Consider the following 27,186-nt stretch of genomic DNA (forward strand, 5'->3'; position numbering starts at 1 on the left):
TCAGTTTTTCCTTCGACATCTACAGACTTCTGATATAGGGCAAATAAATCGTATTTTTGGCATTCTATATGCCAGTGTTATTTCATACATTTTTTAAAGTTTATTTATTTATTTATTTGAGGGGAAGGAAGGGAGAGAGGGAGAGAAACATCAGTGTGAGAGATGTCAATTGGTTTGCCTCTGGCACGCTCCCATCTAGGGACCTGGCCAGCAACCCCCCTGACTGGGAATAGAACCTGTGACCTTTCAGTTCAGAGGCTGGCGCCCAGTCCACTGAGCCACAGCAGCCAGGGCTATTTCATACATTATTTTTAATAAGCCCTCACTTAACTTCTATTTAACTCAAGGTCTTAAATTAAGACTTGGGTGAGGCTCGATTATTTCAACATCATCTGTTACTAACATTTGCCTCCATCTCCACCCTATCATTTCTTTAAACACTAAAAAAAAAGTCACTAAATTTCTTTTGAGTTTTAAATCTAAACAGAGTTCTTATCCCTCTGAACTTAAATGTGGCACATGTTTATTTACTCATTCCCATAAAGAATTTCTCTTGTTGCTAGGAGGCAATAAAATGGCTTCATTTCCAACATATAAATTTGCCAGTTTGACTGCTAATTTAAAAGTATTGCTTAATAATACATTATTGAAATTTTGGTTGGTGTGGCTCTCGGTAGATTGAGTGCTGGCCTGTGAACCAAAGGGTTGCTGGTTCTATTCCCAGTCAGGGCACATGCTTGGGTTGCAGGCCAGGTCCCTAGCAGGGGGCACGTGAGAGGCAACCACACATTGATGTTTTCTCCTTTCTTTCTCCCTCCCTTCCTCTCTCTCTAAAAATAAATAAAATCTTTAAGAAATACATTATTAAGAAGCTGGGCATTCTTATAAACACTGGCGGACGCACAAAATGGTACAATCCCCACAGAGGGGGAATTTGGCCATCTCTAACAAAATCATTCAGATTTACCCTTTCACCCAACAATCCCACTCTTAGGAATTTACCCTAAAGATACACCTACACAAATACAAAACAAGATGCGGAAAAAGTTATTCACTTTAGCATTATTTGTAATAGCAAAACAGTGGAAACGATCTCAGATGCAACAATGAGAGACTAGCTGAATAAACTACTTGGTACATCTATATATGGAATACTATGAAACCATGAAAAAGAATAAAAAAGATTTCCAGATATGATTTCCAAGATACATATGTAGTAGTCTATCTTCTGAGTAAGAACGAAGACAACACAGAAAGGATAAACCAGAAACTAAAGAAAATGATTATTTATAGTGGCTGGGTATGGGGAAATGGAGTAGAAGGAATAAGATGGGAGTAAGACATATGAAAACTATACATTTGTATAGTTCTTATTCTTGAACCATATAAAATTAAAAATAATTGAAAAGTAACCCCTACCACTAGATACAAATATTCTTATAACTCAAAAATAACCTGATCTAAAAATGAACAAAGGACTTAAACAGACATTTTTCCAAAGATAAACAGCCAACAAGCATAAAAAGATACTCAACATTGCTCACCGTCAGAAAAATGCAAATCCAAACTGCAATGAGATATTACCTCATACCTGTTAGAACAGCTATTATCAAAAACACAGAAAATAACGAGCATTGGTGAGGATGTAGAGAAACTGGAATCTTTGTGCACTGGAGGGAATGTGAAAGGATGCAACTGCTATTGAAAACAGTATGCAGTGGTGGTGGAATATAATGATCTGTAAAGAAATATGTATTTGGAATAGTGACCTAGACTTCCAGTCAAGATGGAGGTGTAGGTAACATGGCTTGCCTCCTTGCACAACCACAGCAGAATTACAGCTAAACTACAGAACAAATATAACTCAGAACCATCAGAAAATTGAGCTGAATGGAAGTCCAACAACTAAGGAATTAAAGAAACCACATTCATCCAGCTGGGTAGGAGGGGCAGAGACATGGAGACACTGAACAGGCTTGTCCCAAACCCACATGTGGTGGATATAAAATCGAGGGATATCTAGGGAGTGAGGGATCCCAGCCCCATACCAGATCACCCAGTCCAGGGTTCCTGGGGCAGGAAAACAAGTCCCCATAATTTCTGGAAGCAAAAACCGGTGGGGACTAGGTCAGAAGAAGAAACTGGGATTCCCGGGTGGGACCCTCCATACATGGATGTACTCAGACACACTCCCTCTGGGCTCCAGCTTCAGGGCAGCACCTTGAAGGGCACCAGTGGCATATGGGAAGGAACTGAAGTGTCTGGCAGCAGGAAGAGAGCTGGGGGACAGGTTCCTCCCAGATAGAACTGCAGACAGCAACCAGTATACCTTTTCTGAGCCTTCCCTACCACAAAGCCACAGTGTGGTGGCATTGTATCTGATTCTCTACCAACCAGGCTCATACTGTAAGCCCTGCCATGACAATTACCTGAGGCTCTGCCCCATCCAACTCACGGGCACACCCAAACTGGTAACAGTGGCTGGGCTAGGTGCAGGCTTCAGACCTGCTCAGAAAGGCAACAGCTGAGCGTAGTCCCCTAAACCTCTCACTGAGTGGGCCCAGGCCTGGCACTAGTAGCAACCATCTACAGAATGTTTTACAGTTTATGACAAGGGGCCCCAGACAGAACACAGTTGGGGGCTGACCTTGGCCTGCACCACCTGGGAAACCCCAGAACCTGCACACCCAGTGGACAGTTACAGACCATGTCAGAGCACCACCCAAACACCTCCACAAGCCATGGAGGGAGGTGGTTGCTGGATAGGGGTCACAGCTACTTCTACCAGCTGTCTGGGCTGGGTAAATCCCTCCTATTGACCTGCTGACAGCCATTAAGACTCATCTACAAGAGCAGGAAGTGCCCAGCCCACATACAGGGTGCACCTTAAGTACCAAGTTTGGGTGATAGGGGATGCTGTGCCACTGGGCGCTACAGGACTCTACTACATTAGGCCATACTACCAAGACACTGAGTAAAAGCAGCTTTACTTAATACATAGAAACAAACACAGAGAAGCTGCCAAAATGAGGAGTCAAAAAAATATGGCCCAAATGAAAGAACAAGAACAAACCTCCAGGAAAAGAATGAAATAAAATGGATAAGCAATCTATCAGACGCAGAGTCCAAAACACTGGTTATAAAGATACTCAAGGAACTCAGTGGGTATTTCAAAAGCATAAAAATGACCCAATCAGGAATGGAGAAGACACTAAGTGAAATAAAGAACAATTTACAGGAAATCAACAGCAAAATGGATGAAGCCAAGAATCAAATCAATGATTTGGAATATAAGGAAGAAAAAGACATCCAAACAGTACAGCAAGAAAAAGAATCCAAAAACCAAAGGTAGTGTAAGGGGCTTCTGGGATAACTTCAAGATTTCAACATTTACATCATAAAGGTGCCAGAAGGAGAAAAGAAAAAGCAAGAAATTGGAAGTTTATTTGAAAAAATAATGAAAGAAAACTTCCTAAGTTGGTGAAGGAAATAGACATGCAAGTCTAGGAAGCACAGAGAGTGCCAAACAAGGTGGATGCAAAGAGGACCACTCCAAGACGCATCATAATTAAAATGCCAAAGGTTAAAGATAAAGAGAGAATCTTAGAAGCAGCAGGAGAAAAGCAGATTATTACCTACAAAGGAATTCCCATAAGACTGTCAGCTGATTTCACAAAAGAAACTTTGCAGGCTAGAAGGGACTGGCAAGAAGTATTCAAATGATGAAAAGCAAGGACCTACAACCTAGATTACTCTATCTAGCAAAACTATCATTTAGAATTGAAAGTGCTTCCTAGACAAGGTAAAGCTAAAGGAGTTCATCATCACCAAACCATTATTATATGAAATGTTAAAGGAACTTACTGAAGAAAAAAAAAACATCAAAACTATGAACAATAAAAATGGCAATAAATATATAACTATCAACAATTGAATCTAAAAAACTAAGCAAACAAGCAGAACAGAAACAGAAACATAGATATGGAGAACATTGGCATGGTGGCCAGTGGGGAGGCAGTCTAAAGGAATGGAGGAAAAGGTGAAGAGACTAAGAAATACAAACTGGTAGTTGTAGCATAAATAGGCAGGGGCATGTTAAGAACAGTATAGGAGATGGAGTTGCCGAAGAACTTATATGCATGACCCAGGGACATGAACAAAGGAGGTGGGATCACTGAAGGGAGTTGGGGGTGCTGGGTGGAGGGGGGCAACTGTAATAGCCTAATGAATAAAACAGAAATAAAAACAGAACTTGGGCAGGAAACTAAAAAAAAAAAGGAGAGAAAAGAAAAGAAAAAAGAAATATATATTTGGTTTTGGCCCACAATTCCTGGCTCACAGCTCCAGGAAAGGTTATCTTTCATTATGTTAATGAGGTGACTTTTTGAGAGCACCCAAAGATGAGGGCTAGTTGCTAATAAAACCAACCATATAGTTAGAAGTTGTAATTTTCAGTCTCATCCATCCCCACCTTCATATAGGGGAGAGAGGCTAGAGGTTGATTCAATCATGAATGGTTGATTTTTATCAATCTTGCCTATGTAGCAGAGCCTCCATAAAAAACAGGGGGAGGGGTTCACAGAGCTTCTGGGTTGGTGAATCCATGGAGATGGAGGGGAGAGTGGTGCCCCTGGAGAAAGAAAGAAGTTCCATACTCCTTCCCACATACCTTGCCCTATGCATCTCTTCCATCTAGCTGTTCCCAAGTTATATCCTTCTACAATAAACCAGTGATCTAGTAAGTAACATGTTTCTCTGAGTTCTGTGGGCCATTCTAGCAACTTAAATCCAAGAAGGAGGTTGTAGGAACCACTGCTTTATAGCCAGTTGGTCAGAGGTACTGATGACAACCTCAACTTGTGATTGACATCATGAGTTGGAGATGGCTAGAATTTCCAGTCTGTGGCCAGTCAGAAGCACAGGTAACCTAGCATCTAAATTATGTTTGGGGAGGCGGGGAGACAGTCTTGTAGGACTGAAACCTTAACCTGTAGAATATGATGCTTCCTCTGCGTAGATAGTGTCAGAACTAAGCTGCATTCTGGGACAACCTGCTGGTATCTGAGAACTGTTTGTTGGTGTGGGGGAAGAGCCCCACGCCACTGTGGAATTGGGTCTGGAAACCCAATTAAGGTGGATCTTTAGAAAATTAAAAATAGAATTATCATATGATCCAGCAGTCCCAGAAATATACAGTCCGGATATGTATATGTGTATACATATCCATATATATCTATATACCTATACCTATATTTATCTCTATATATACATGCAAGAGAACTGAAAATAGGATCTGAGATATGTATGCACATCCATGTTCACTGAGGTATTATTTACAATAGTTAAGAGGTGAAAGCTACCTGAAAGTCCATCAATGGACTGACCAATAAAGAAAATGTGGTACACACACACACGATGTAATATTATACAGCCTTAAAAAAGGGAAGGAAATCCTGTCATATGTTTATGACATGGAGATGTCTTAAGGACATTATGCTAAGAAAAATAAGCCACTCAGAAAAAGACAAATACCATATGATTCCACTTATATGAGGGGATCTAACATAGGCAAACTCTTAGAAGGTAGACTGGTAGTTGCCAGGGGCTGGGAGGGAAAAAGAGGGAATTGTTCAATGTTTATAGAGTTTCAGTTTTACAAGGTTCTAGATATCTCTTGTCACTAAAATGTGCATAGTTGACACTACTTAAAATGGCTGAGGTAATAAACTTTACATCATGTTTTTACAATAAAAACATCAACCAATGATTATATGTTAGTGAAAGTAGTTGATAGATTGACTACAAACAAATAAATAAATTGTATATAAAACAGATAACATGACCATTCAGACAAAAGAATTTAAATTCGAACACTGGGCAAGATGGAGGAATAGGTAGACGCACCGTACCTCCTCGTACAACCAAGATTAGAAAAACAATAATTTACAACAATAATTTACTATCAGAATAACACCCAGATCCAGCAGAGGATTTATCTGAATGGAAGTTAGGCAGCCAAGAAGTTGAAGTAGACGCGTTCATCCGGACTGGTAGGAGAAGACAAGCCGGGCGGGCGCGGGGCTGGCTCAGGTCGGCGGCGCGCGGAGGTCGGGGGGAAGGTTTGGCGCAAAATCGGCTCAAAAGCCATCCGGGGGCGCAAGAAGGCAGCGGTGATCCCTGAGTACGCAAGCTGCGGCTGGCAGACCCAGAGGGGTAGCAATTGTGGACCAGGGCAGAACTCGCGGCCCAGAAGCCCAGACAAGGGTCTGAGTCCAGGGGAACGGAACTACCGCCATTGTTTTCTCCCGTCCTGCTCCCACTCCACCCCCACATATAACGTCACAATCTAGCGACTGGGGTGCCCAGCCCCGGTGAACACCTAAGGCTCCGCCCCCCACCGTAACAAGAGCAGCCAGACCGGAAAAAAAAAAAAAAGGAGAGACAGGGGAAAAAAAAATATGTTTTCAACAGAGCAGATCAGTCCCCCAGGATTCGTCCTTTTGAGCGACCAAGAATTAGCCAATCTATCAGATGCGCAGTTCAAAACACTGGTGATCAGAAAGCTCACGGAACTGGTTGATTTTGGACGAAATTTAGATGAAAGAATGCAGATTACCATAAAAGTGATGCAGGAAGACACACGGAGGAGAGCCAATAGTGAAAGGAAGGAATATGAGTCTCAAAACAATACAGTGGACCAGAAGGAAGATAGAATCAACCAAGCAGGAAAGCATGATGAAATAAGAATTCAAAAAATTGAGGAAAAGATTAAGAGCATCCAAGACACCTTTAAACGTTCCAATATCCGAATTATAGGGGTACCAGAATCGGAAGGGGAAAAGCAACAGATTGAGCACGTATTTGAACAAATAATAAAGGAGAACTTCCCCAATCTGGCAAAGGGAACAGTCTTCCAAGAAATCCAAGAAGCTCAGAGAGCCCCAAAGAAGTTGGACCCAAGAAGAAACACACCAAGGCACATCATAATTACATTAGCCAAGGTAAAAACGAAGGAGAGAATCCTAGAAGCAGCAAGAGATAAGGGGACAGTAACCTACAAAGGAGTTCCCATCAGACTGTCAGCTGATTTCTCCAAAGAGACCTTACAGGCAAGAAGGGGTTGGAAAGAAATATTCCAAGTCATGAAAGACAAGGACCTACATCCCAGATTGCTCTATCCAGTAAAGCTCTCATTTAGAATGGAAGGGCAGATAAAGTGCTTCTCAGATAAGGTCAAGTTAAAGGAGTTCATCATCACCAAGCCCTTATTTTATGAAATGCTAAAGGGACTTATCTAAGAAAAGAAGATAAAGAAAAGACATGTATAGTAAAAGGACAGCAAACTCACAAATATTAACAACCACACCTAAAGCAAAACCAATAGAAACTAAGTCAACAATTAGAACAGGAACAGAACCACAGAAATGGAGGGCACATGGAGGGTTAGCAGCAGGGGGGTGGGAGGAGGAGAGAGGGGGAAAAGATATAGAGAATAAGTAGCATAGAATGTAGGTTGAAAATAGATAGGGGGAGGGCAAGAATAGTACGGGAAATGTAGAAACTAAAGAACTCACAAGTATGACACATGGACATGAACTAAAGGGGGGAAATGTGGGTGGGAGGGGGGACAGGGGGGAGGGGAGAGAAGGGAGGAAATGGGACAACTGTAATAGCATAATCAATAAATATATTAAAAATAAATAAATAAATAAATAAAATCTTAAAAAAAGAATTTAAATTCAAGTAATTAAGATAGTACTCTATATAACTTTATGGGACAGAAAGAACTGTAAAGAAATCTTGCAAGGGATACTGGCATAGTAGCTTTGAATTTTTTTTGTACTTACAGTAGGGTAGTACAAATAAATTCAACAAACTAAGGAAAAACAGGTTTATATTGTAAGAAAAGGATGATACAAATATGGAATGGAGGAAGTTTAGAATACACTTTGTGGTGCTAGATTTCAACTGAAGGAAGGCAAACTGAACTCATGATTTAAAGTGTATATATATATATATATATATATATATATATATACATTTTCTAGTTCTGTATTAGGAAAGTGCATAAAGACCATGACTTCCAGCCAAGATGGAGGCATAGGTAGATACAGTTTGCCTCCTTTCACAACCAAAAGGACGACAACAATAAGTTCAAAAACAAAAAACCAAAACTGCCAGAAAATCAAATTTGTATGAAAGTCTGACAACCAAGGAGTTAAAGAATAAACATTCACCCAGAATGGTAGGGGGTGTGGAGATGGGCAGCTGGGGTGGAAGGATGGACAGCAAGGCTGCAGCTTGAGGACTGGGAAGGTGAGGCAGTGGCTGGTGGTCCCACATTTGCATGCAGATAAACCAGGAGGAACAACTTGAGAGGGAGACAGACCACACAACCCAGGGTTCCAGAGTGAGAAAAGAAAGCCTCAAAACCTCTGGCTGTAAAAACTGGTGGGGGGTGTAGTGGCGGACAAACTCCCAGCCTTAAAGGAAAGTCTGTTGGAGAGACCCACAGGGTCCCAGAACATGCACAAACCCACCCACCTGGAAATTAGCACCAGAAGGGCCCACTTTGCTTGTGAGTAGAGGGAGAAGTGACTGAAAGCCAGGAGAGCCAAGCAATCAGCATTGTTCCTTCTAGGATACCTCCCCCATATACAGCACCAAAATGCAGGTACATGGGTTGCTGCGCCCTGGCCAATACCTAAGGCTCTGACCCTTACAACATAACAGGTACACTGAGATAAAGAAATTGGTCCAAATGAAAGAACAGATCAGTGCTCCAAAAACAGAACTAACCAATGAAGAGAGAGCCAACCTATCAGATGCAGAGTTCAAAACAATGGTAATCAGGATGCTCACACAAAAGGTTAAGTATGGTCACAAAATAGAGGAGAAAGTTAGGCTATACAAAGTGAAATAAAAGAAAATATACAGGGAACCAACAGTGATGGGAAGGAAACCAGGACTCAAATAAACAGTGTGGACCAGAAGGAAGAAATAAACATTCAACCAGAACAGAATGAAGAAACAAGAATTCAAAAAAATGAGGAGAGGCTTAGGGACCTCTGGGACAACTTTAAACGTTCCAATACCTGAATCATAGGGATGCCAGAGGAGAAAAGGAAGAGCAAGAAATCAAAAACTTATTTGAAAAAATAATGCAGAAGAACTTCCCCAACCTGGCAAAGGACATACACTTCCAGGAAGTCCAGGAAGCTCAGAGAGTCCCAAAGAAATTGGACCCAAGGAAGCACACACCAAGGCATATCATAATTACATTAGCCAAGATTATCAACAAGGAGAGAATCTTAAAAGCAGCAAGAGAAAAGGAGAGAGTTACCTACAAAGGAGTTCCCATAAGACTTTCAGCTGATTTCTCGAAAGAAACCTTGCAAGCAAGAAGGGGCTGTAACAAAGTATTCAAAGTTATGAAAGGCAAGGTTCTATATCCAAGCTTGCTCTATCCAGCAAAGCTATTATTTAGAATGGAAGGGCATAAAGTGCTTCCCTGATAAGGTCAAGTTAAAGCCCTTGTTGTATGAAATGTTAAAAAAAACCTTAGATCTAAGAAAAAGATGGATATTAAAATAACACAAACTCACAACTATCAATTACTTAACCTAACCCCCCCCCCTCAAAAAAACCAAAAGCAAACTAATCAAACAACTAGAACAGGAACAGAACCACAGAAATGGAGATCACATGGAGGGTTATCAGTGGGGAGGGGGGAGGGGGAGAATTGGGGAAAAGGCACAGGGAATAAGAAGCATAATTGGTAGGTACATAATAGACAGGGGGAGGTTAGGAATAGCCTGGGAAATGGAGAAGCCAAAGAACTTACGTTGTGAACTGCCCTGCCTGGTTTCAGAAGCTGTAATCCCCCATGGCTAAGGCTGAGTAAAGGATCTTGGGACCATAAGCCACTTAGGAGACAAAGCTTATCTTCCTTGTAGGGGCACCACCTCTGCCCCCTTTCTGTTCACCCTGCTTGGCCCCAGGTGGATGACTGGTTAGCCAATGATGGGTAAGATTCCTCAAAAGAGGGACGACCTAAGACAGGCATGGTTGTGAAGGGGCACTCAGGGAAGGACTTCGGGGACTACAGAAAAAGGGGGTGATGGACTCTTGCCCCTTGGCTTTGACATAGCCTGAGTCCTCATTCTGTCTGCAAGAAGTCTCACTTAAGCCTGAAATAATCCCTTAAGACTAAAACAATGCTGGAGGATCATGTGGCCCTGTGCTGAAAAGGACAGGTTCCCTAGGGTGATCAGGCCTGAGAAAGACTGCATAAAATCCTATGAAACCTACTTTGGTAATACCCTCAATTTAAATGATAAGGGTCCAAGCAGGAAGTGAGTTTGTCCCCCAAAGTTTTATGGCCATTTAACTTATTCTGACCCCGACTCAGAATAAGCCCTCAGAGTTCTTTGAATGTTACCTATTGTTTAATCATTTCTGGCTGACAATGATTGATGAGCTTTAAGTAAACACCCTTTATTCCTGTGCAAATTGAACCCAATAAAAGCCTGTCAAGGCAAGGATCCAGGTGCTCTCCTCTTGAGAGAGTGGCCAAGGCCCTCCAAGCCTTTTTCTTCTCTTGAGAGAGAAGCCGCGCTGTCCCTTTTCCTCCAGAGGACTCAGTAGTCCAGGTGAATTTGTCTAATCCATAACGCCACAGACCCCAGGAGCCGGGATCCACAGCAAGCTTATATTTATGACTCATGGACATGAACTAAGGTTGGGAGGAATGCTGGTGGGAGGGAGTGTGCAAGGCAGAGGGGAATAATGGGGAGAAAAAATAGGAAAACTGTAATAGCATAATCAATAAAATAACTTAAAAAATATATAATAGCAACATTGTTTCGGTCAAATCACGTGCTACTTTTAGTTAAAACTTACTGAAGGAGTTACTTTTAAATATTTTTATTGTTTTGGAGCCCAAACATCTGTAAATAAAGTGATTTAAATAAAGAAGTATTTAAGAAAAGAAAAAAGAAAGGGCCTAAAGAAGTCATATCCTAGTAACAATGTGAACATAATGCCCAAGCTCAGATCTGGTTTATAAATACCATTCCCTACTAAAATGGAAACAGGGCTCTTTGGAGAACATGACCTATCCAAATCTGGGGCAGAGAAGCACAAGGTGAACATCTTGTACCAGAAAACAAAGAAATGCTCAAAGACTCTGAAAGACCTATCAAAAAGACACAAGAAGTTTCAAAAGACACCCAATTGACTCTCAAAGAAACAGAGAGTAGTGGATTTATAGTGCATTGAATAAAGAATCCATGAGTAAATTTTTTTTTTAAATGAGGGCAGGGGGTAGGCTGTTCTTCACAGAATGGCAGCTAATACATGTAGAAGGAATGATAGAATACACAGAGCCAAGATTTTGTGATCATCAAAGTGGATGGTAAAATGGTTAAGTAAGAATTGTTGAAAAATAAATGATTTTTACAAATTATCACCTTAAATATTACTAATTACAAAGGAGGGAAAGGTACCTTTACAATGGAGAGTAATGACCGTCTCTAACCAAGTGATCAAACTTAGCATAACCAATGAGACAAAATATATTACATCCTCCTGATGTAATAGAGGGAACTAATTATACAAGACCACTTGCATAGTATGTTTGCCAAAAAAAAAAAAAAAAAAAAAAGTTCAACTTGACTCTAAGTATGAGAAAATGAGACAAAAATAGATTATGGAACTCTATAAAGACAAATGCTTCAAAGGAACAAACTCTCTATACCCCCCCCAAACCATGAGAGAACTTTCTAGATTAAAAAGAATAAAGAGACATGATAAAAGCATGTGATACTATGCTGCAACCCAACTTTTTTTAAGGCAACTGGGAGAATTTTATTATGGACAGGATAATAGATATCACTATCAATGTTAAATTTCTTGAATGTGATAACAAGTATGATAAAGTGGGTGAATGTCCTTGTTCTAAGAAGAATGCCAAAGCCTTCTGTGGTAGAATGTCATGTCTTCAAGTGACTCTTAAACAAAAAAGCACATTGTGTGTGTCTGTGTGCATAGAAACACAAGAGCAAGTCAAGGTCACAAATGTCTGAGGAAAAGGACATGAGTTTCAAAAGCACAATTTTTTCCAATTTTTCTAGAGATGTCATATGTCTCAAAAAAAAAATAAAGTTGATACTAAAAAAATAAATAAAAGGAGAGGACAGAAAAATCATCATTATAATCAGCCAGTAATACTATCCAGTAAAAATTCAAATAATATAAGAAACATTTCTAGGATCAAATCACAAGCCTCCCCGACAATTTTTTCTAATTAGCACATTAAAAATTTCTAGAAATTTTTAATAGTTTTTAAAATAAATTTTACACATCTAGCTAGTTAGATGCAAATACATACTGTTGTTTTTGAGATCAAATGTTTTTTCAAATTGATAAATATACTACAAATTGTAGCTGATACACTTTGACTTGGCATCAGAGCTCTTGTGGTAGATTAGAGATGGCTGCAAATTCTTCCTTACCCCTTCCATTGAGAAGTAGGGATAAATTTTCTCTCCTTGAATGTGAACTGGGTTGTAACTATTTAACTACTAGAGTAAGTTAGAAATGACACTGCTGATTCTGAATCAAGCCTTTAAAAGTACCGGCAAGTTCCTCCATATTGTCTTGGAGCCTTGAGTCTAACAACCCTGCTGGAAAGACGAAGTGAAGAAGCCCTAAGACTATGACACACACAGGAAAAAGGGCCCAGCCGAGTCCAGCCTATTAGCTGTTCCTACCAAGGCACCAAGTATTTGAGGGAAGCCAGTATGGATCTTATAGACCAGTCCAGTAACCAACTGAATACCACTGAATGAGCCCAGTAAGCAATGTGGGGCAGAGGAATAATCAAGCCTAGCCCTGCCTGAATTTCTAATCCACAAAATTGCAAGATAATAAGAAAAGTTGCTCACAGCAGCCAAAAGGTAGAAGCAACCCAAGTGTCCACTGACAGATGAATGAATAAACAAAAGATGTTATATACATACAATGGAATATTATTCAGCCTTAAAAAGTAAATTCTGCCACATACTACAATACGAAGGAAACTTGAAGACATTGTGCTAAGTGAAAAAAGCCAGCCACAAGAGGACAAATATTGTATGATGCCACTTACAGAGTAGTAAAATTCATAAAGACTAAAAGTAGAATGGTGGTTGCCTGGGCTGGGGGAAGGGTAGAATAGAGAGTTATTGTTAATGGATCCAAAGTTTCAGTTGGGAACATGAAAAAGTTCTGGGGTGGATAGTGGTGATGCTTGTACAACATTGTGAATCCACAGACTGCACACTTAAAAATTATTAGAATGGTAAATTTTATGAGATATATACACACAGATACATATATGCATATACTATGTATCTGTGTATATATATGTATATATATCACAAAAAAGTTGCTGTTTTAAACCATATGATTTGGGGTAGTTTGTCACAGAGAAACTGAAAAACAGAATAGTTCTATACAAATCAAGTCTAAAATAAAAACTGTGCTGTACTAAGTATTATTTCACCAACACATACTGGTTTTATGTTGGGCTTGATTTTAAGAAATTTTGCCTCTCCACTTAATTTTTTAATTCTTAGCAGAATCTTCTATATGAATACAAATATTAAAATACATGAGCAGAATTTAGAGTTGAAATTACATACTGGATTTTATGTAAAATTAACATACTATGTGGCAATTAGAGATAAATTAAAATCATTTGTGGAGGTAAAAAAAATTACAACCAAACTAAGTATTTCTGGGGTTCACCTGGAAGAAAGAAAAGGAAAAGAATTTATGGCCTTCCTGCCCCTCATCTATTCCTCCCCCTCCCAAACCTAGGTTTGATGAGAAAAGGGGGATGGCCTACATTAAACTAAGCCCACCATATCCTAATTTCTACTAAACTATCAAACAGGCCAGGCCAGGCTATAGAAAGCAGAAGTGAGACTGTGGGGAAGAGGGAGAATGGTTGACACAAAGAGAAGGGTTACAGACAAATGAAACAAACAAACAAACAAACAAACAAAAAGAACAACCAACCAACCACAGAAGTAATACCTGATAGGAGAAAAATGGAGGATATTTTCAGAACAATAAAACCCTATTATTTCATTTTTCTTAATTCTTAGCTCCAAGGTAGTAATTATTTCTATTTGATTCTGTGACATAATAAATATGGCTGATTTGGGTATGGAATTGTGGCCAGAGAACTCTGAGACCAGGTAATAAGAAACAGGTATCAGAAATAGATTTTACCCTGCCCTTTAAAAACCAAGGCTTATCAAGGGTCTATCAGTTCCAAAACAGCAAGAAAGGAATAAAAAAATGCGTTTGGCACACGGTTCTGTAGTAATACATGATCAGAGAGAGACTGTATAATCAACTGTGGGCAGAATCACATAATGGAACTTCATAGAACACTGTTCATAGGTGTATTTTGAACGTGTTATAAAACACATCAGACATGACCTCTGCATTAGTTTCAGAACCTTTAACTACACAGAAGGAAGGCTATTTGTGAACTACAGACCTTCATGCTTTCTGTTAACATTGGTAGCAAATTGTCTGCTGTCCTTCCAAAACAGCCAACTAACTTAATACAGCTTTTAATATTTCTGTCAATCAATTCATAATTGTAACTTATCTGTGTAACAAAACTGTTAGTTACAATTTTCAGCTTTATGTGACCAGGGTTGGTTACAACCTCTTGGACTGTTTCTTCATCTGGAAAATTAGAGCAAAACCAAATAAACTCTAAGCTACCTTTTAGTTCTAAAACTCAAAATATGTATCTTACCATCTCTGATATATAGATAAGGTACTTAGTTGCATTGGGTTGGCCAAAAAGTTAATTTTTTCCATATGATAAAAAACACATTTTTTCATTTTCACCAGTAATTTTATTGATTTGGATATTTTGAATATGTTGGCTATCTCCCACATGGTAGGTATAACACTGTTTGTTCTCAATCAATGTCTTGATTTGATCACTATCAACTTCAACTGGTCTACCTGACCATGGAACATTGTCTAGTGAGAAATCTCCAGCATAAACCTCACAAAGCACTTTTGACATGCTTTAACAGTCACAGCACATACACTGCACAAATCTTTTTTTTTTCATTTCAGTTGCATTTTTAACCTTTCTTGAAATAATAAAGCATAATATGCTGAAAATATTGCATATTTTCTTCCACTTTCAATATTAAAATGGCTAAGTATTCACCAATTTTGATAAGTTTATTAAATGATACTGATATGACAGCTATCAAAATACAATCTAACAAAATTGTTTCACATGAGGTTAAGATAGCTAAGCACTAATAAAGACATCTTATGGAAAAGAAAAAGAAACTTTTTGGCCAACTCAATAATTCAAAATATTTTCAAATTACCTTTCACTTTCAAAAATAAAAATATTTCTCTAACCCAATATTAATTCCAAGTATTTATTTGTTCATTCAACTAATATTTGTTGAACACCCAATTATGTGCCAGGCATTAAACTTGGCCCTGGGAAGATGCAAAACTAAATACATATGGTACCTGTATTCACAAAGCTTACAGGGAAGTTGGGGAGACAAACCAAATAAACATGCACAAGTGTAATATCACAACTATAATAAGTGATAAGCAGGAGTTAAAAGAATATATAATAGAGAATACAACAGATAATATATTATATATATACTCATAATAGAGTTATGAGTACATATATGAGACTTCCCTTAAGAAGAACAAATGAATTGACAAGAATGATATGTATGGCCTACATAATGTAGAATCCTTCTAGGCAGAAATAAACAGCATATTCAAGGAACTGACAGAAGACCAGTGTGATTGGACATAAAAAATATTTAGTTCCTTAGAAATCAAATCTTCTAATATATGAAAAGCTCTTCAGAGACATACTTTAAGAATTATTTTCAAGGAAGCTTCAAAGCATCACAATAATTTTCTCTAATGTTAAAAAAAAATGCTGTCCTAGGCTTTGCTGGGTAACCCAATTGGTTAGAGTGTCATCTTGGCATGCCAATGTTGCGGGTTCAATCACCAGTCAGGGAATATACAAGAACCAACCAAAGAATGCATAAATAAGTGGAACAACAAATCAATGTTTGTCTCTCTCTCCCTCACCCTTAAAAAAAAAAAAAAAAACAACTGCTGTCCTATATCTCCCTGCAAAAGACCAAATAACTCTCATTGATTCCCTTTCCTTTTCATTTACTGTTTTCAATTGCATAGTAAAAACCACAACCTCTTAGCTCTACTTCTTAGATGAAGGCAGCTATAAGAGTAAAAATAAATATGATGCTATTGTTCTGGTTCTGCCACTAACCCTATGACTGATCTTGTTAAATGTTATGGCCAGTTTGGTACTAACTTTTGTCATTTGTAAATAGGGGGAGTCTCAGAATTTCTCTTAAGAGCCTTTTAACTCTAAAACTATGTTTTCACTGTAGAAATGCTTGTTCTGTTCTTTAAACTGAATAGAATTAGACAAATATCTCTGAATTCCACTGACCAACATTTTACTTGCCTTTAAGCCCTCGCTGTATTTACACAGCATTTGAACATTGTTGCTATGTTACAATAATAATAAATCGTTGAATAAAATCTACCTAAGGATCTAAAATACAAATTATCAAAAACAGTTAAATATTATTTAAAAAGCTACACTTCAAATGAGACAGTAATACTTTAACTAAACAAAGATTCCTAAAAAGTCAAACTGCTACTGCCAAAATAGACTTAGAAAGACAGAAGGCAAAATATTAAAAACTCATCAGAAAAGCAAAATTTTAGCATAGGACATTAAAAGTGATTAATACACAGGTCAATCTAACTTCCAAGAGAACTCATAATATTCTAATCCAATGCTCATTCTAGACTTGGTTCACAGTATTTCTGACATTTGATCTATTTTCAAGTGGAAATGTATATATAGTCATAACCTTTTAAGCCAGATTATCCATCGTTAGAATTCAAGTTTTAATATTCTTCATATGAATGCAATAAAAAAGATTCATAAAATTTTTACTTAACAGTATTATATTCTATAATTTTTCAGCATCCTAAAACACTCAATATAACCTTAAGAAACATCAATTAAGCACCTCATTCTTGTATAATCTTTAGTATCAAGATTTATTTTAATGAGAGGTATTGTGTACCTTCAAGGGACAACAAATAATTAGATTTTAAACATTAAACTACAGGAATACTTCAAATAGGCCCTGGCCTGGTACTTAAAGTGTCCTCCCAATAGCCAAGATGGCAGGTTTGATCCCCAGTGAGGGCATATACAAGAATCAGCCAATAAATATATAAATAAGTGTAACAACAAATAGATGTTTCTCTCTCTCTCTCTCAAATCAATTAAAAAATTTTTAAAAAGAATCCTTCATTCATTAAGCACTCACAACATTGTAAACATTTCCTAGGCATTATACCAAGCTCTAAGAACAAAGGGGCAAGATCACTCCCAAAAAATACATTTCACCAAGGTAGAAACAATTGTCAACACTGTATCTTTCCTAGCCTCCCACCAAGCACGATTCTAAACTTTGAATCTCTTGGATCACTCCTTACCTCTTTATTCCCACTACCACAGCCCTACTTCAAGATTTTAACACCTTTCATCTAGACTACTATCAACAGTTTCCTAGCTGGATTCCCTACTCTGGTTGAGTCAGTTCTGACAACAAAATATCTTCAGCATTGGCAAATGTCCTCTGAGGGGTCAAAAATGCCCTGGCTGAGAACCACCGCATCAAGTTGATCCCTTAAGAGGAGAATTTGTTTTGCAAGGCTGTGGCCACAATCTACGCCCATGCAACACAGCAAAAAACTGACCAATGGTAGAGCTGAACCTTCCAATCCTGACATTAGGGCCACCATGTTTAAACTAAATACCTACTCAGCTGATTCTCTAAAAAAGGAGCCATAATACTCTTTCTTACAACCCTTTGAACATGTGAAACTAAAATATTGCCTTACTTCAAGCCTGAATTTTGAAAAGTCAGTACTTTCTATCAAAGTTTAACCATACTATATACACATTTAAATTTGTGGATATTTTAAAATTATGACACTTTTTAAAAATACTTTTGTACTTAAATCAAGTCTCTCCAGAAGCTGACGAAAATAGGACTTCTTAGACTTATTACCTACATTTAAGATTGTAAACTACTTTGAACAATATGCTCATAAATACTTCTAGAAAAAAAACTTTAAACGTTGAATTCTTATGCTTAAAAAAACAAGATTAAACAAACACACAAGCACTCCTTTTCATTTCCCATAATGGTTGCGTCTCCCCCCAGAACTTATTATTCAAAGATACAGCCAAAATAGAACAATACCCTTCAGATGGACTAAAGGGGAAGGCGGTAAGGCGATAAGCTATCTTTAAAAAGCCTGGTAGGAGAGGCTCTGCAGCCCCGCCTAGGAGAGCCCTGGCACACAGGAGAGAGCACTTCCTACCCCGCCGCTCTGAATTGGGGGCAGTCTGTCCACCCGCTTACCTTCAGTCGTTTGATCATCTCGTCGGTGGTGATCTTGTCGGTGATCTCCTTCACCCCCGGAGGGTAAGCAATCTTCCCGTCTGCACTCCCGACGCCACATAGGGCAGTGGCAGACTTGGGCTGCGCGGTGGAGAAGTCCATCCTGGGGGACAACTTTTCTTTCACAGTCCTCTACCGGCCTCTATCGGTCAGAAAACAAAAGTTCAGCGGGAAAGGGGCGACTTTGTAACCTCTTTTTTCATTTCAAAAATCTCTAATCTGCTCAGGGCCCTATCTCCCGGGAGGCCGGGGACCGGACAGCAGCCTCGCCACCCGCTGCTTCCCCGGGCTCGGACCCTGGCGGCCGCCCCGCCGCCCCCACCCACGCGGCCCCGCCAGCCCCAGGCCCACGGGGCGGCTCTCCGGCACAGCCGCTGCGGCCGCGGGAAGCGCGGAGCAGCGCCAGGAGTTTCCCATTCCGCCTTTCACAATGAAACCCATCCCCAAGCACCGAGGTCCGAAGTTTGGCGGCCTCGGGAGTCCGGCATGGCCCCCAAGGCCCCGGCTCCATCGGAGAGGAGCGCCGAGTCCCCGTACGGCTGGTCCCCTTCGGGAAAGGAGACGCGAGGCCTATAGGGTTCGGCTTAGGCCGCAAAACTAGGGGCCAGACCAGACCCACACGCAGCAGCGGCTCCCGGGAACGAACGCCCTTGCCAGGCCCGGCTTTGGGACCTCCGGCGTCCCCGCCACGCTCCCGCCTCTCCCCTGTCCCGCTTCCCCACCCCCGCGGGAGCGGAAAACAAGCCGCCCTCCACCCCAAGCCCCACGCAAGGAAGCGGCTGACGCGGCTCTGCACTTCACATTTTGTTCCTTCAACTTCGGCTAAGGGACCCCAGCGGCTCTGTCGCCCCCGGCCGCCAGGCGCCGTCCCGCGCCGCCGAGGCCTTACCAGCACCTCCAGGCAGCCCCGCCGGGCCTCGGTCCCGCGCCCCCACCCCCCGATCGCCCCTTCCGTCCCCTCCCTTCACCAGCCAAGGGCGGGAGCCGAGCCGCCGCCGCCTTTACCTCCTCCTCCTCATGCGGGCGGAAGGTGCATCGAGCGCCCGGGCCTCTGTCAGGTGGTTGCGCCGCCGCCCCTCGCCGGGCTGCACACAAAGCAGCTTCGTGGGTCCCGCCGCCGCCGCCGCCCGCCCCGAAGCGGCGCTTGGGCTGGCGGAGCCGAAGAGGAGCGGCCGCCGCGGGGGGAGACGCGGGGCGAGTGTGCGCTGGGAGGGGAGACACTGCCGCTCTCCGTCTGGCCGAGGAAGAGCAGCCTCGGAGAAGGCTCCTCCGGGACCGTGTGCGCCCGGGTCCGCCAGGGACCCCCGCGGCCCGCCCGTCCGCCCCTCGCGCCGGCCGGGTCCGCCGACCCGGACCCGGACGCCCCTCTCAGCGGCGCGCACCCGGCGACCCGTGTCCCCTGGAGCCGACGCCTCGCACACACACCGGCCCGTCACGCGAGCGGCGCGAGAGCACGCGAGAGCAGGGCGCGCGCCTCGCTCCCACCCCTTCCTCCGCCGGCCGTGCCTCCGCCTCCCTCGGGCCCGTGCCTGCCGCGCGTGGGACGGACAGCGCCGCCACCCGGTTGGCGCCAAGACCTGCCGCGCGGAGCGCCCTGGGGAAGCCGGGACCCAAACGACGAGCAGAGGAGGAGCCCCGGTGGCGGGAAGCGAACCCGGTGCCTGCGGCGCTGGGAGAGCAGGCAGGAGGAGCAGAGCTTTAACTTATGTTGCAGAAATCAGTTCGTGACTTTTGGGGGTCATCCTGACGGACGTGGGCAGAACTTGTTGAAAGATGGTTAATTACTCGATGAAAATGAACTGATTTCCTCCCTAGGGACAGAAGACCTGCAAACTAAGGGAAAGTTGTGTAACATGGCACAACGTGGGCTACTCATTCTTGTACCTTCTGACAATCATCAGAGTTAGCCTTCTCCTCTTTAGATTTCTAAACTTAATATTTTGAGAGCTGTAAAATATAAAAATAACAGTGCTGAGTGGTTCGCAAAGAAGGATCCGAAACGTGAGTTCCTGGACTCCACTCCCAAACCGTGGAACCCAGAAATAAGTACGTTTAAAAATTAGCTAGACGGTTCTTGTAAATATGGAAGAACTTTTTTTTTCATCTTCAGTGGAGGACATGCTTATTGATTTTAGAAAGGGAGAGAAACGTCGATCTGTTGCCTCTCGCAGGCACCCCTAACTGGAACAGACCCCTGGCATGTACCCTGACAGAGAATCCCACCTGCCACCTTTGGTTTACAGGAGGACACTCCAACCGACTAACAGCCACACTGGCCAGGGGATGGAAGAACTCATTTTTTAAAAATGTACCAAATACATTTGGTATATTATAAATATACCAAAGAGTAACTTTTTCTTTCATCCAGAGGAAAACCCAGGGCAGAGGGTTTGAGCAATTTAATGTAAAAAGTTGAGCAAATGAACCTTAGAAACACATACATAATTTTTTAAAAATGGACTTAAAAAAAGGAAGTAATATGAAATAGCCTTCAGCCTCTTGAAACTGACAAAGGCCATAGTTTAAAATGATATGCAATTATTCATTTAAATTATTCTTGATAGATACCCATTGGGTTTTTTTCACATAATTTACTTGATTTTAAAAATATTAAAGGTACTTGCTGTCACTGAATTGATTTTTTGGGTGTCACACAAGACAGATCCCAGTTATCTTGGAATCTAACAGTGCCACAGTTGCTGATTTGCTAGAATTCTGCCTAAGGGCCTATGCTTTATTCTTGGGTATTTAGACTGGTTGGCAGGATCCATTCAAGATTGTCTTTATCCAAACTATTAAAATGCCCCAAACCTACTCTGTTTTTAGGCTGTCTCTCACACTGTGTTTCTCAAATGTTATTTAAGTAACTAAAGAGTGACACTTTTGCTGGGTGGCTGATTAGCTCAGCTGGTTAGAGTGTGGTGCTAATAAAGGGTGATGATTTTCATTTACCTATTATTAAAAGGAGTTTTGTATATGCCCACAAATTTTCATTTTATACAACTTAGTTAATATTGTTTAAATTTACGAACTCAAAAGATAGTAAACTCCCAGGATCACAACACAAAAATAAATATATATTATTCTAAAATTTAGGAATTCTGAAATTTCTGTTTTTACTTCCTTTCTTAAACATTTGTTTCTACTCAACAGTAAATGAGATAGAATCATTTGTGCAACAATTATTTTAAGAGGGCCTCGTATGCAAAGCATTGTTTTGGGCACTGAGAAAAAATTGGTAGTAGGGATGTAGACAAAAATTCCTGCCTGCCTTGGTGGAGCTTAATTTGTTGGGGGAGAGATAAATGAAATAAATTGCTATGGAAGCAAACAGAGAAGATGGGGGATGCAGATGACACATAACGTTTCAGGCCTTTGACCTTTGTCTTGTGCTCTGACTGAAATGGGGAATTGTTGGAGTGCTTCAGAGAAGTGACATGATGTGATTTAAGTTCCATGAGCTAGGCAACCTTGCCCGAGTTACATCATTTCTTTTTATTTTTTGTTTTTTAAGTATATTTTATTGATTATGCTATTATGGTTGTCCCATTTTTTTCTCCCCTTTGTTCTCCTCTGTCCTGCACCCTATCCCACCTGCATTCTCCAACCTTAGTTCATGTCCATGGGTGGTACATATAAGTTCTTCATATAATGGCTGCTCCATTTCCCATACTATTCTTAACCTCCCCTGGTCTATTTTGTATCTACCATTTCTGCTTCTTATTCCCTGTAACTTTTACCCGTTCTCCCCCCTCCCGCTACCCACCTATAACCCTCCATGTGATCTCCATTTCAGTGATTCTGTTCCTGTTCTAGTTGTTTCCTTAGTTTGTTTTTTTTTAGGTTAACACATTGTTTGTGGGTAGTTTTTATCACGCGCCCTACTACCAGTCAATGTAAAATGTATAAATACGTTTCCCGCATACAATGTGTTAAGTTGTTGATAGTTATGAGTTTGTTGTCATTTTACTGTTCATATTTTTGATCATCTTCTTTTTCTTAGATAAGTCCCTTTAACATTTCATATAATAAGGGCTTGGTGATGATGAACTCCTTTAACTTGACCTTATCTGTGACCACTTTATCTGCCCTTTCATTCTAAATAATAGCTTTACTGCATGAAGTAATCTTGGATGTAGGCTCCTGCCTTTCATGACTTTGAGTACTTCTTTCCAGCTCCGTCTTGCCTGTAAGGTTTCTTTTGAGAAATCAGCTGAAAGTCTTATGGGAACTCCTTTGTAGGTAACTCTCTCTTTTTCTCTTGCTGCTTTTAAGATTCTCTCCTTGTTGATAATCTTGGCTAGTGTAATTATGATGTGCCTTGGTGTATGCTTCCTTGGGTCCAACTTCTTTGGGACTCTCTGAGCTCCCTGGACTTCCTGGAAGTCTATTTTTTTCACCAGGTCAGGGAAGTTCTCCTTCATTATTTGTTCAAATAAGTTTTTAATTTCTTGCTCTTCCTCTTCTCCTTCTAGCAACCCTATGATTCAGATGTTGCAACATTTAAAGTTGTCACGGAGGTTCCTAAGCCTCTCCTCATTTCTCTGAATTCTTGTTTCTTCATTCTGTTCTGGTTGAATGTTTATTTCTTCCTTTTGGTCCAAATCATTGATCTGAGTCCCATTTTCCTTCCCTTCACTGTTGGTTTCCTGTACATTTTCCTTTATTTCACTTTGCATGGCCTTCACTTCTTCCTCTATTTTGCAATCATACTCAACCATTTCTATGAGTATCCTGATTACCAGTGTTTTGAACTCTGCATCGGATAGGTTGGCTCTCTCTTCATTGCTTAGTTCTGTTTTTGGAGCACTGATCTGTTCTCTCATTTGGGGCCATATTCCTTTGACTTGGTGCACCTGTTAAGTTGTAAGGGGCAGAGCCTTAGGTATTCGCCAGGGTGGAGCAAACCACATCCCTGTGTTGTGGTGCTATATGTGGGGTAGGGGTCTGAGAGGGAACATTATCAGTTGCTCAGCTTTCCTTTGGCTTCAATAACTTTCCCCACTACCCACTAGCAAAGTGGGCACTTCTGGTGCTGATTCCCAAATGAGTGGATTTGTGTACATTCTAGGACCCTGGTGGGTCTCTCCAACAAACCCTCCTTTGAAGCTGGGAGGTTCTCCCTCCACTACTACCCCCACAGGTTTTAACAACCAGAGTTTTTGAGGTGTTATTTCCCCACGTTGGAACCCTGGGTTGCATGGTCTGTCTTGCTGCCCAGTTGGTCCTCCCAGTTTTTCCAGTCTCACAAATGTGAGACTGCCCAGTCTGCCAGCTGTGGCCTTGCCCACCCTAGTCACCAGCCATCGTGTTAGCACGTGTCTTGTCTGCCCCGGCTACTGGTCTCCACCCCTCCTACCAGTCTGAATTAATATTTCTTCTTTAACTCCTTGGTTGTCAGACTTCCATACGTTAAATTTTCTGGCAGTTCTGGTTATTTTGTTTTTGAATTTGTTGTTGTCCTTCTTTTGGTTGTGTGAGGAGGCAAAGTGTATCCATTATACTTCCACCTTGGCTGGAAGTCCAAATTACATAATTTTTCTAGCCTCATTTTCTTCATCTTTAAACAGGGACACCAGTTTTTATTTCAGAAGGTCATTATGAGGAATAAATAAGTTAACATTTGTAATGTGCCTAGAATAGTAACTGGCACATACTAAGCCCTACAAAAGTTTTTTTCCTGTTCTTTTTTGGTTTGTTTATTGATTTTAGAGAGAGAGGAAAAGGGGTAGAGAGTGAGAGAGAACATTGATGTGAGAGAGAAACATCAACTGGATGCCTTCCCTATGTGCCTTGATCATCTATTGAACCTGCAACCTAGGTATGTGCCCGGAATTGGAATCAAACCCCCAACCTTTTGGTGTATGGGGATGACATTCCAACCTACTGAGCTACACCAGCCAGGGCCATAATTATTTACATAAATATAAAAATAAATAAATAAATAAATAAATATATATATATATATATATATAGAATCAGTCTAACCACTGGGTTGAAAATAATGTATGGAAATAGGGTACACAAGTATAAGACAACCCCCAAAATTCTAAGGACAGATGGTAATAAGAACCAGGTAATGACATTGAAGGTGATGAAAAATGGCATGAGAGAGGACTCAAGAAATTAGGGATGATGCCAAAGTTTTAGACCCAAGCAATAGGATAATGTAACCACTGAGAAGGGGAGGTCTATGCTTGAAGCAGATTTAGGGTCAGAATGTCTTTTAGATATCCAAGATATTTAAAAGTTAATTTAATGAACAGTTACTGAGCTCCAGCACTGGGTAACATATTGTACTAGGCACTGCGGAATATTTAAAAAACAAAGACGAAGTCCCTGTCCTTGTAGGATCAGGATCTATTGGAGGAATCAGCCATACAATGAACCATAATTCTAGGTAGGCTGTGATATATTCTATAATAGGGATTTGAACTACATTGTCTGTGAGCTTAGAAAAGAAGTGCTATGGTAGCTTCCCAAAGGAAGGGGCATTTGAGGCTGGACCTTGAGTGGTGTGTTATTGTGGTGGGTAGTTGTTGTAGGTAGGGCAATAGCTAATGGAGATAACCACAGGTGAGCAAAGGCCTTAAGGTGAACTTAGGTAATTAAGTGCAGTTTTGTGGGGAGGGTGGAGTTTGGTGTGGTTAGAGCAAAGATTGAATAAAGGAGTGGATTTGTAGCCTTACTCTACTGCCACACAATTATAATCAGCCCTCCTCCCACCTACAGATATCCAAGCATACAATTTATGTACAGAACGATATCTAATTCAGTTTCAGAATAAATCCCTAAATCCCTATTTCAACCATACTGCTAACCATAGATTCTTCCTATATAGAAATTCTAGATCCAAATTCTAGGACAATTCTGTCTAATAGAAATTCCCAAAATAATGGAAATGTTTCATACTTGCATTGTCCAGTAGAGTAGTCACTAGCCACATGTAACTCTACAACACTTGAAATGTGGCTACTGCAAGCAGGGAATTAAAGTTTTAATTTAATTTATTTTAATTTAAAATTTAAATTCTAAATAGCTATATGTGGCTACTGGCTACTGCATTGGACAGTGCAGTTCTAGGGTATAGTGTTACTAGGAGCAATTGACAGAAGATGAAGGTAGAAGATAAATTTTTCTCATAGTGAATGATATAGCTATTGAGCATGGTGATAGGTTAAAAGGATGAACTGGGGTAATAGGAGATGAAAGCCAGTTATAGTGAAAGTGAGCTAAGGTAAAAATATAACCAAACAGATAAAATTGCAAAAATATTTAAGATATTTAAAACAGTTTTTAAAAATATGTTTATTCTATTTATCTGAAATTACTTACTTGGTTTTCAGTTTGAAATGTAACTTGCAGAGACCCAAGATGGCAGAGGAGATGGCAGAGACTAGCTGAAGAGAAGCCTTATAACAACAGACAGACAGTAGAAGCAACATCACCATGATGAGACTGGTAAGGAGTGTGGAGGAGATGCAAGAGGGTTGGCTGACCTCCCACAGGTGGCAGCTGAAGATCCAGAGGGATATTTCAGTGGTTAGGGGGTTCCCCCTGAGAAGTGCGGGGGCCCAGCCAACCACCAGAAGTGTGGGCTCCCCAGGCTACAGCACCAGAACTGGAAAAGGAACCCAAATAACATAGAGTTATGAAAAGCAGTGGGGTATCTGTCCTCCAGGGAGAGATGGCTAGAGATGCAGAGAGCCTCCAAAAGGCCAATGCACAAAATTCCATTTGTGGATAGATCTTTCAGACAGAAAATTAACAAGGAGACAGTCACCTTAAGCAACACACTAGATCAAATAGATTTAATTGATATTGTCAAAGCATTTTGTTCCAAAACAACAGAATACACAGACTTTTCAAGTGAACACAGAATATTTTCTAGGTTAGACCACATGTTAGGACACAAAACAAGTGTTAATAAATTTAAGAAGGTTGAAATCATATCAAGCAGCTTCTCTGACTACAATGCTATGAAACTAGAAATCAATCACAAGAACACTGAAAACCACACAAAGACATGGAAGCTAAATAACATGTTATTAAACAATGAATGGGTCAACAACAAGATCAAAGAAGAAATCAAAAGACACCCTGAAACAAATAAAAATAAGAATACAACAATCCAAAATCTGTGGGGCACAGGGAAAGCAATTGTAAGAGGTAAGTTCACAGCATTACAGGCCTGTCTAAAAAAAAAAAACAAAAAACCAACAACAAGAAAAAGCTCAAATAACAATCTAACTTTACACTTACAGGAACTTGAAAAAGAACAACAAACAAAGCCCAAAATGAGTAGAAGGAAGGGAATAATAAAGATCAGAGAAGAAACAAATGAAATACCATCTTTAAAAAAACATAGGAAAAAATCAATGAATCCAAGAGCTGGTTCTTTGAAGAGATAAACAAAATTGACAAACCAGACTCATAAAGAAAAGAAGAGAGAGGACACAAATCAAATCGGAGATGAAAGAGGAGAAATAGCAACTGACACCAAAGAACTACAAAGGATTGTAAGAAAAATATTATGACTAACTATGTGCCAACAAACTGGACAACCTGGATGAAATGGATAAATTACTAGAAACTT

General features: G+C 40.6%; 1 protein-coding gene across 3 annotated transcripts in view; it reads right to left on the bottom strand.

Annotated features, from left to right (window-relative positions):
* PDS5A (PDS5 cohesin associated factor A) overlaps window positions 1-19,723 on the bottom strand; it is a 119,767-nt gene extending 100,044 nt beyond the window's left edge. Inside the window, exons 1-2 of one of the 3 annotated variants that reach the window (XM_028507080.1) lie at window positions 19,596-19,723; window positions 18,552-18,732 (exon numbers count right to left, since the gene is read on the bottom strand). In XM_028507080.1, coding sequence (XP_028362881.1) covers window positions 18,552-18,692 — 141 coding nt within the window. In that variant the 5' untranslated portion in view covers window positions 18,693-18,732; window positions 19,596-19,723. Of the gene's footprint in view, window positions 1-18,551; window positions 18,733-19,386; window positions 19,406-19,479; window positions 19,497-19,595 lie in introns of those variants that run through there. The other 2 variants (XM_036019899.1, XM_028507081.2) reach the window with 2 other exon arrangements.
* Between the last annotated feature and the right edge of the window lie 7,463 nt (window positions 19,724-27,186).

This window comes from Phyllostomus discolor, chromosome 1, assembly GCF_004126475.2.
Source record: "Phyllostomus discolor isolate MPI-MPIP mPhyDis1 chromosome 1, mPhyDis1.pri.v3, whole genome shotgun sequence".
NCBI lineage: Eukaryota > Metazoa > Chordata > Mammalia > Chiroptera > Phyllostomidae > Phyllostomus > Phyllostomus discolor.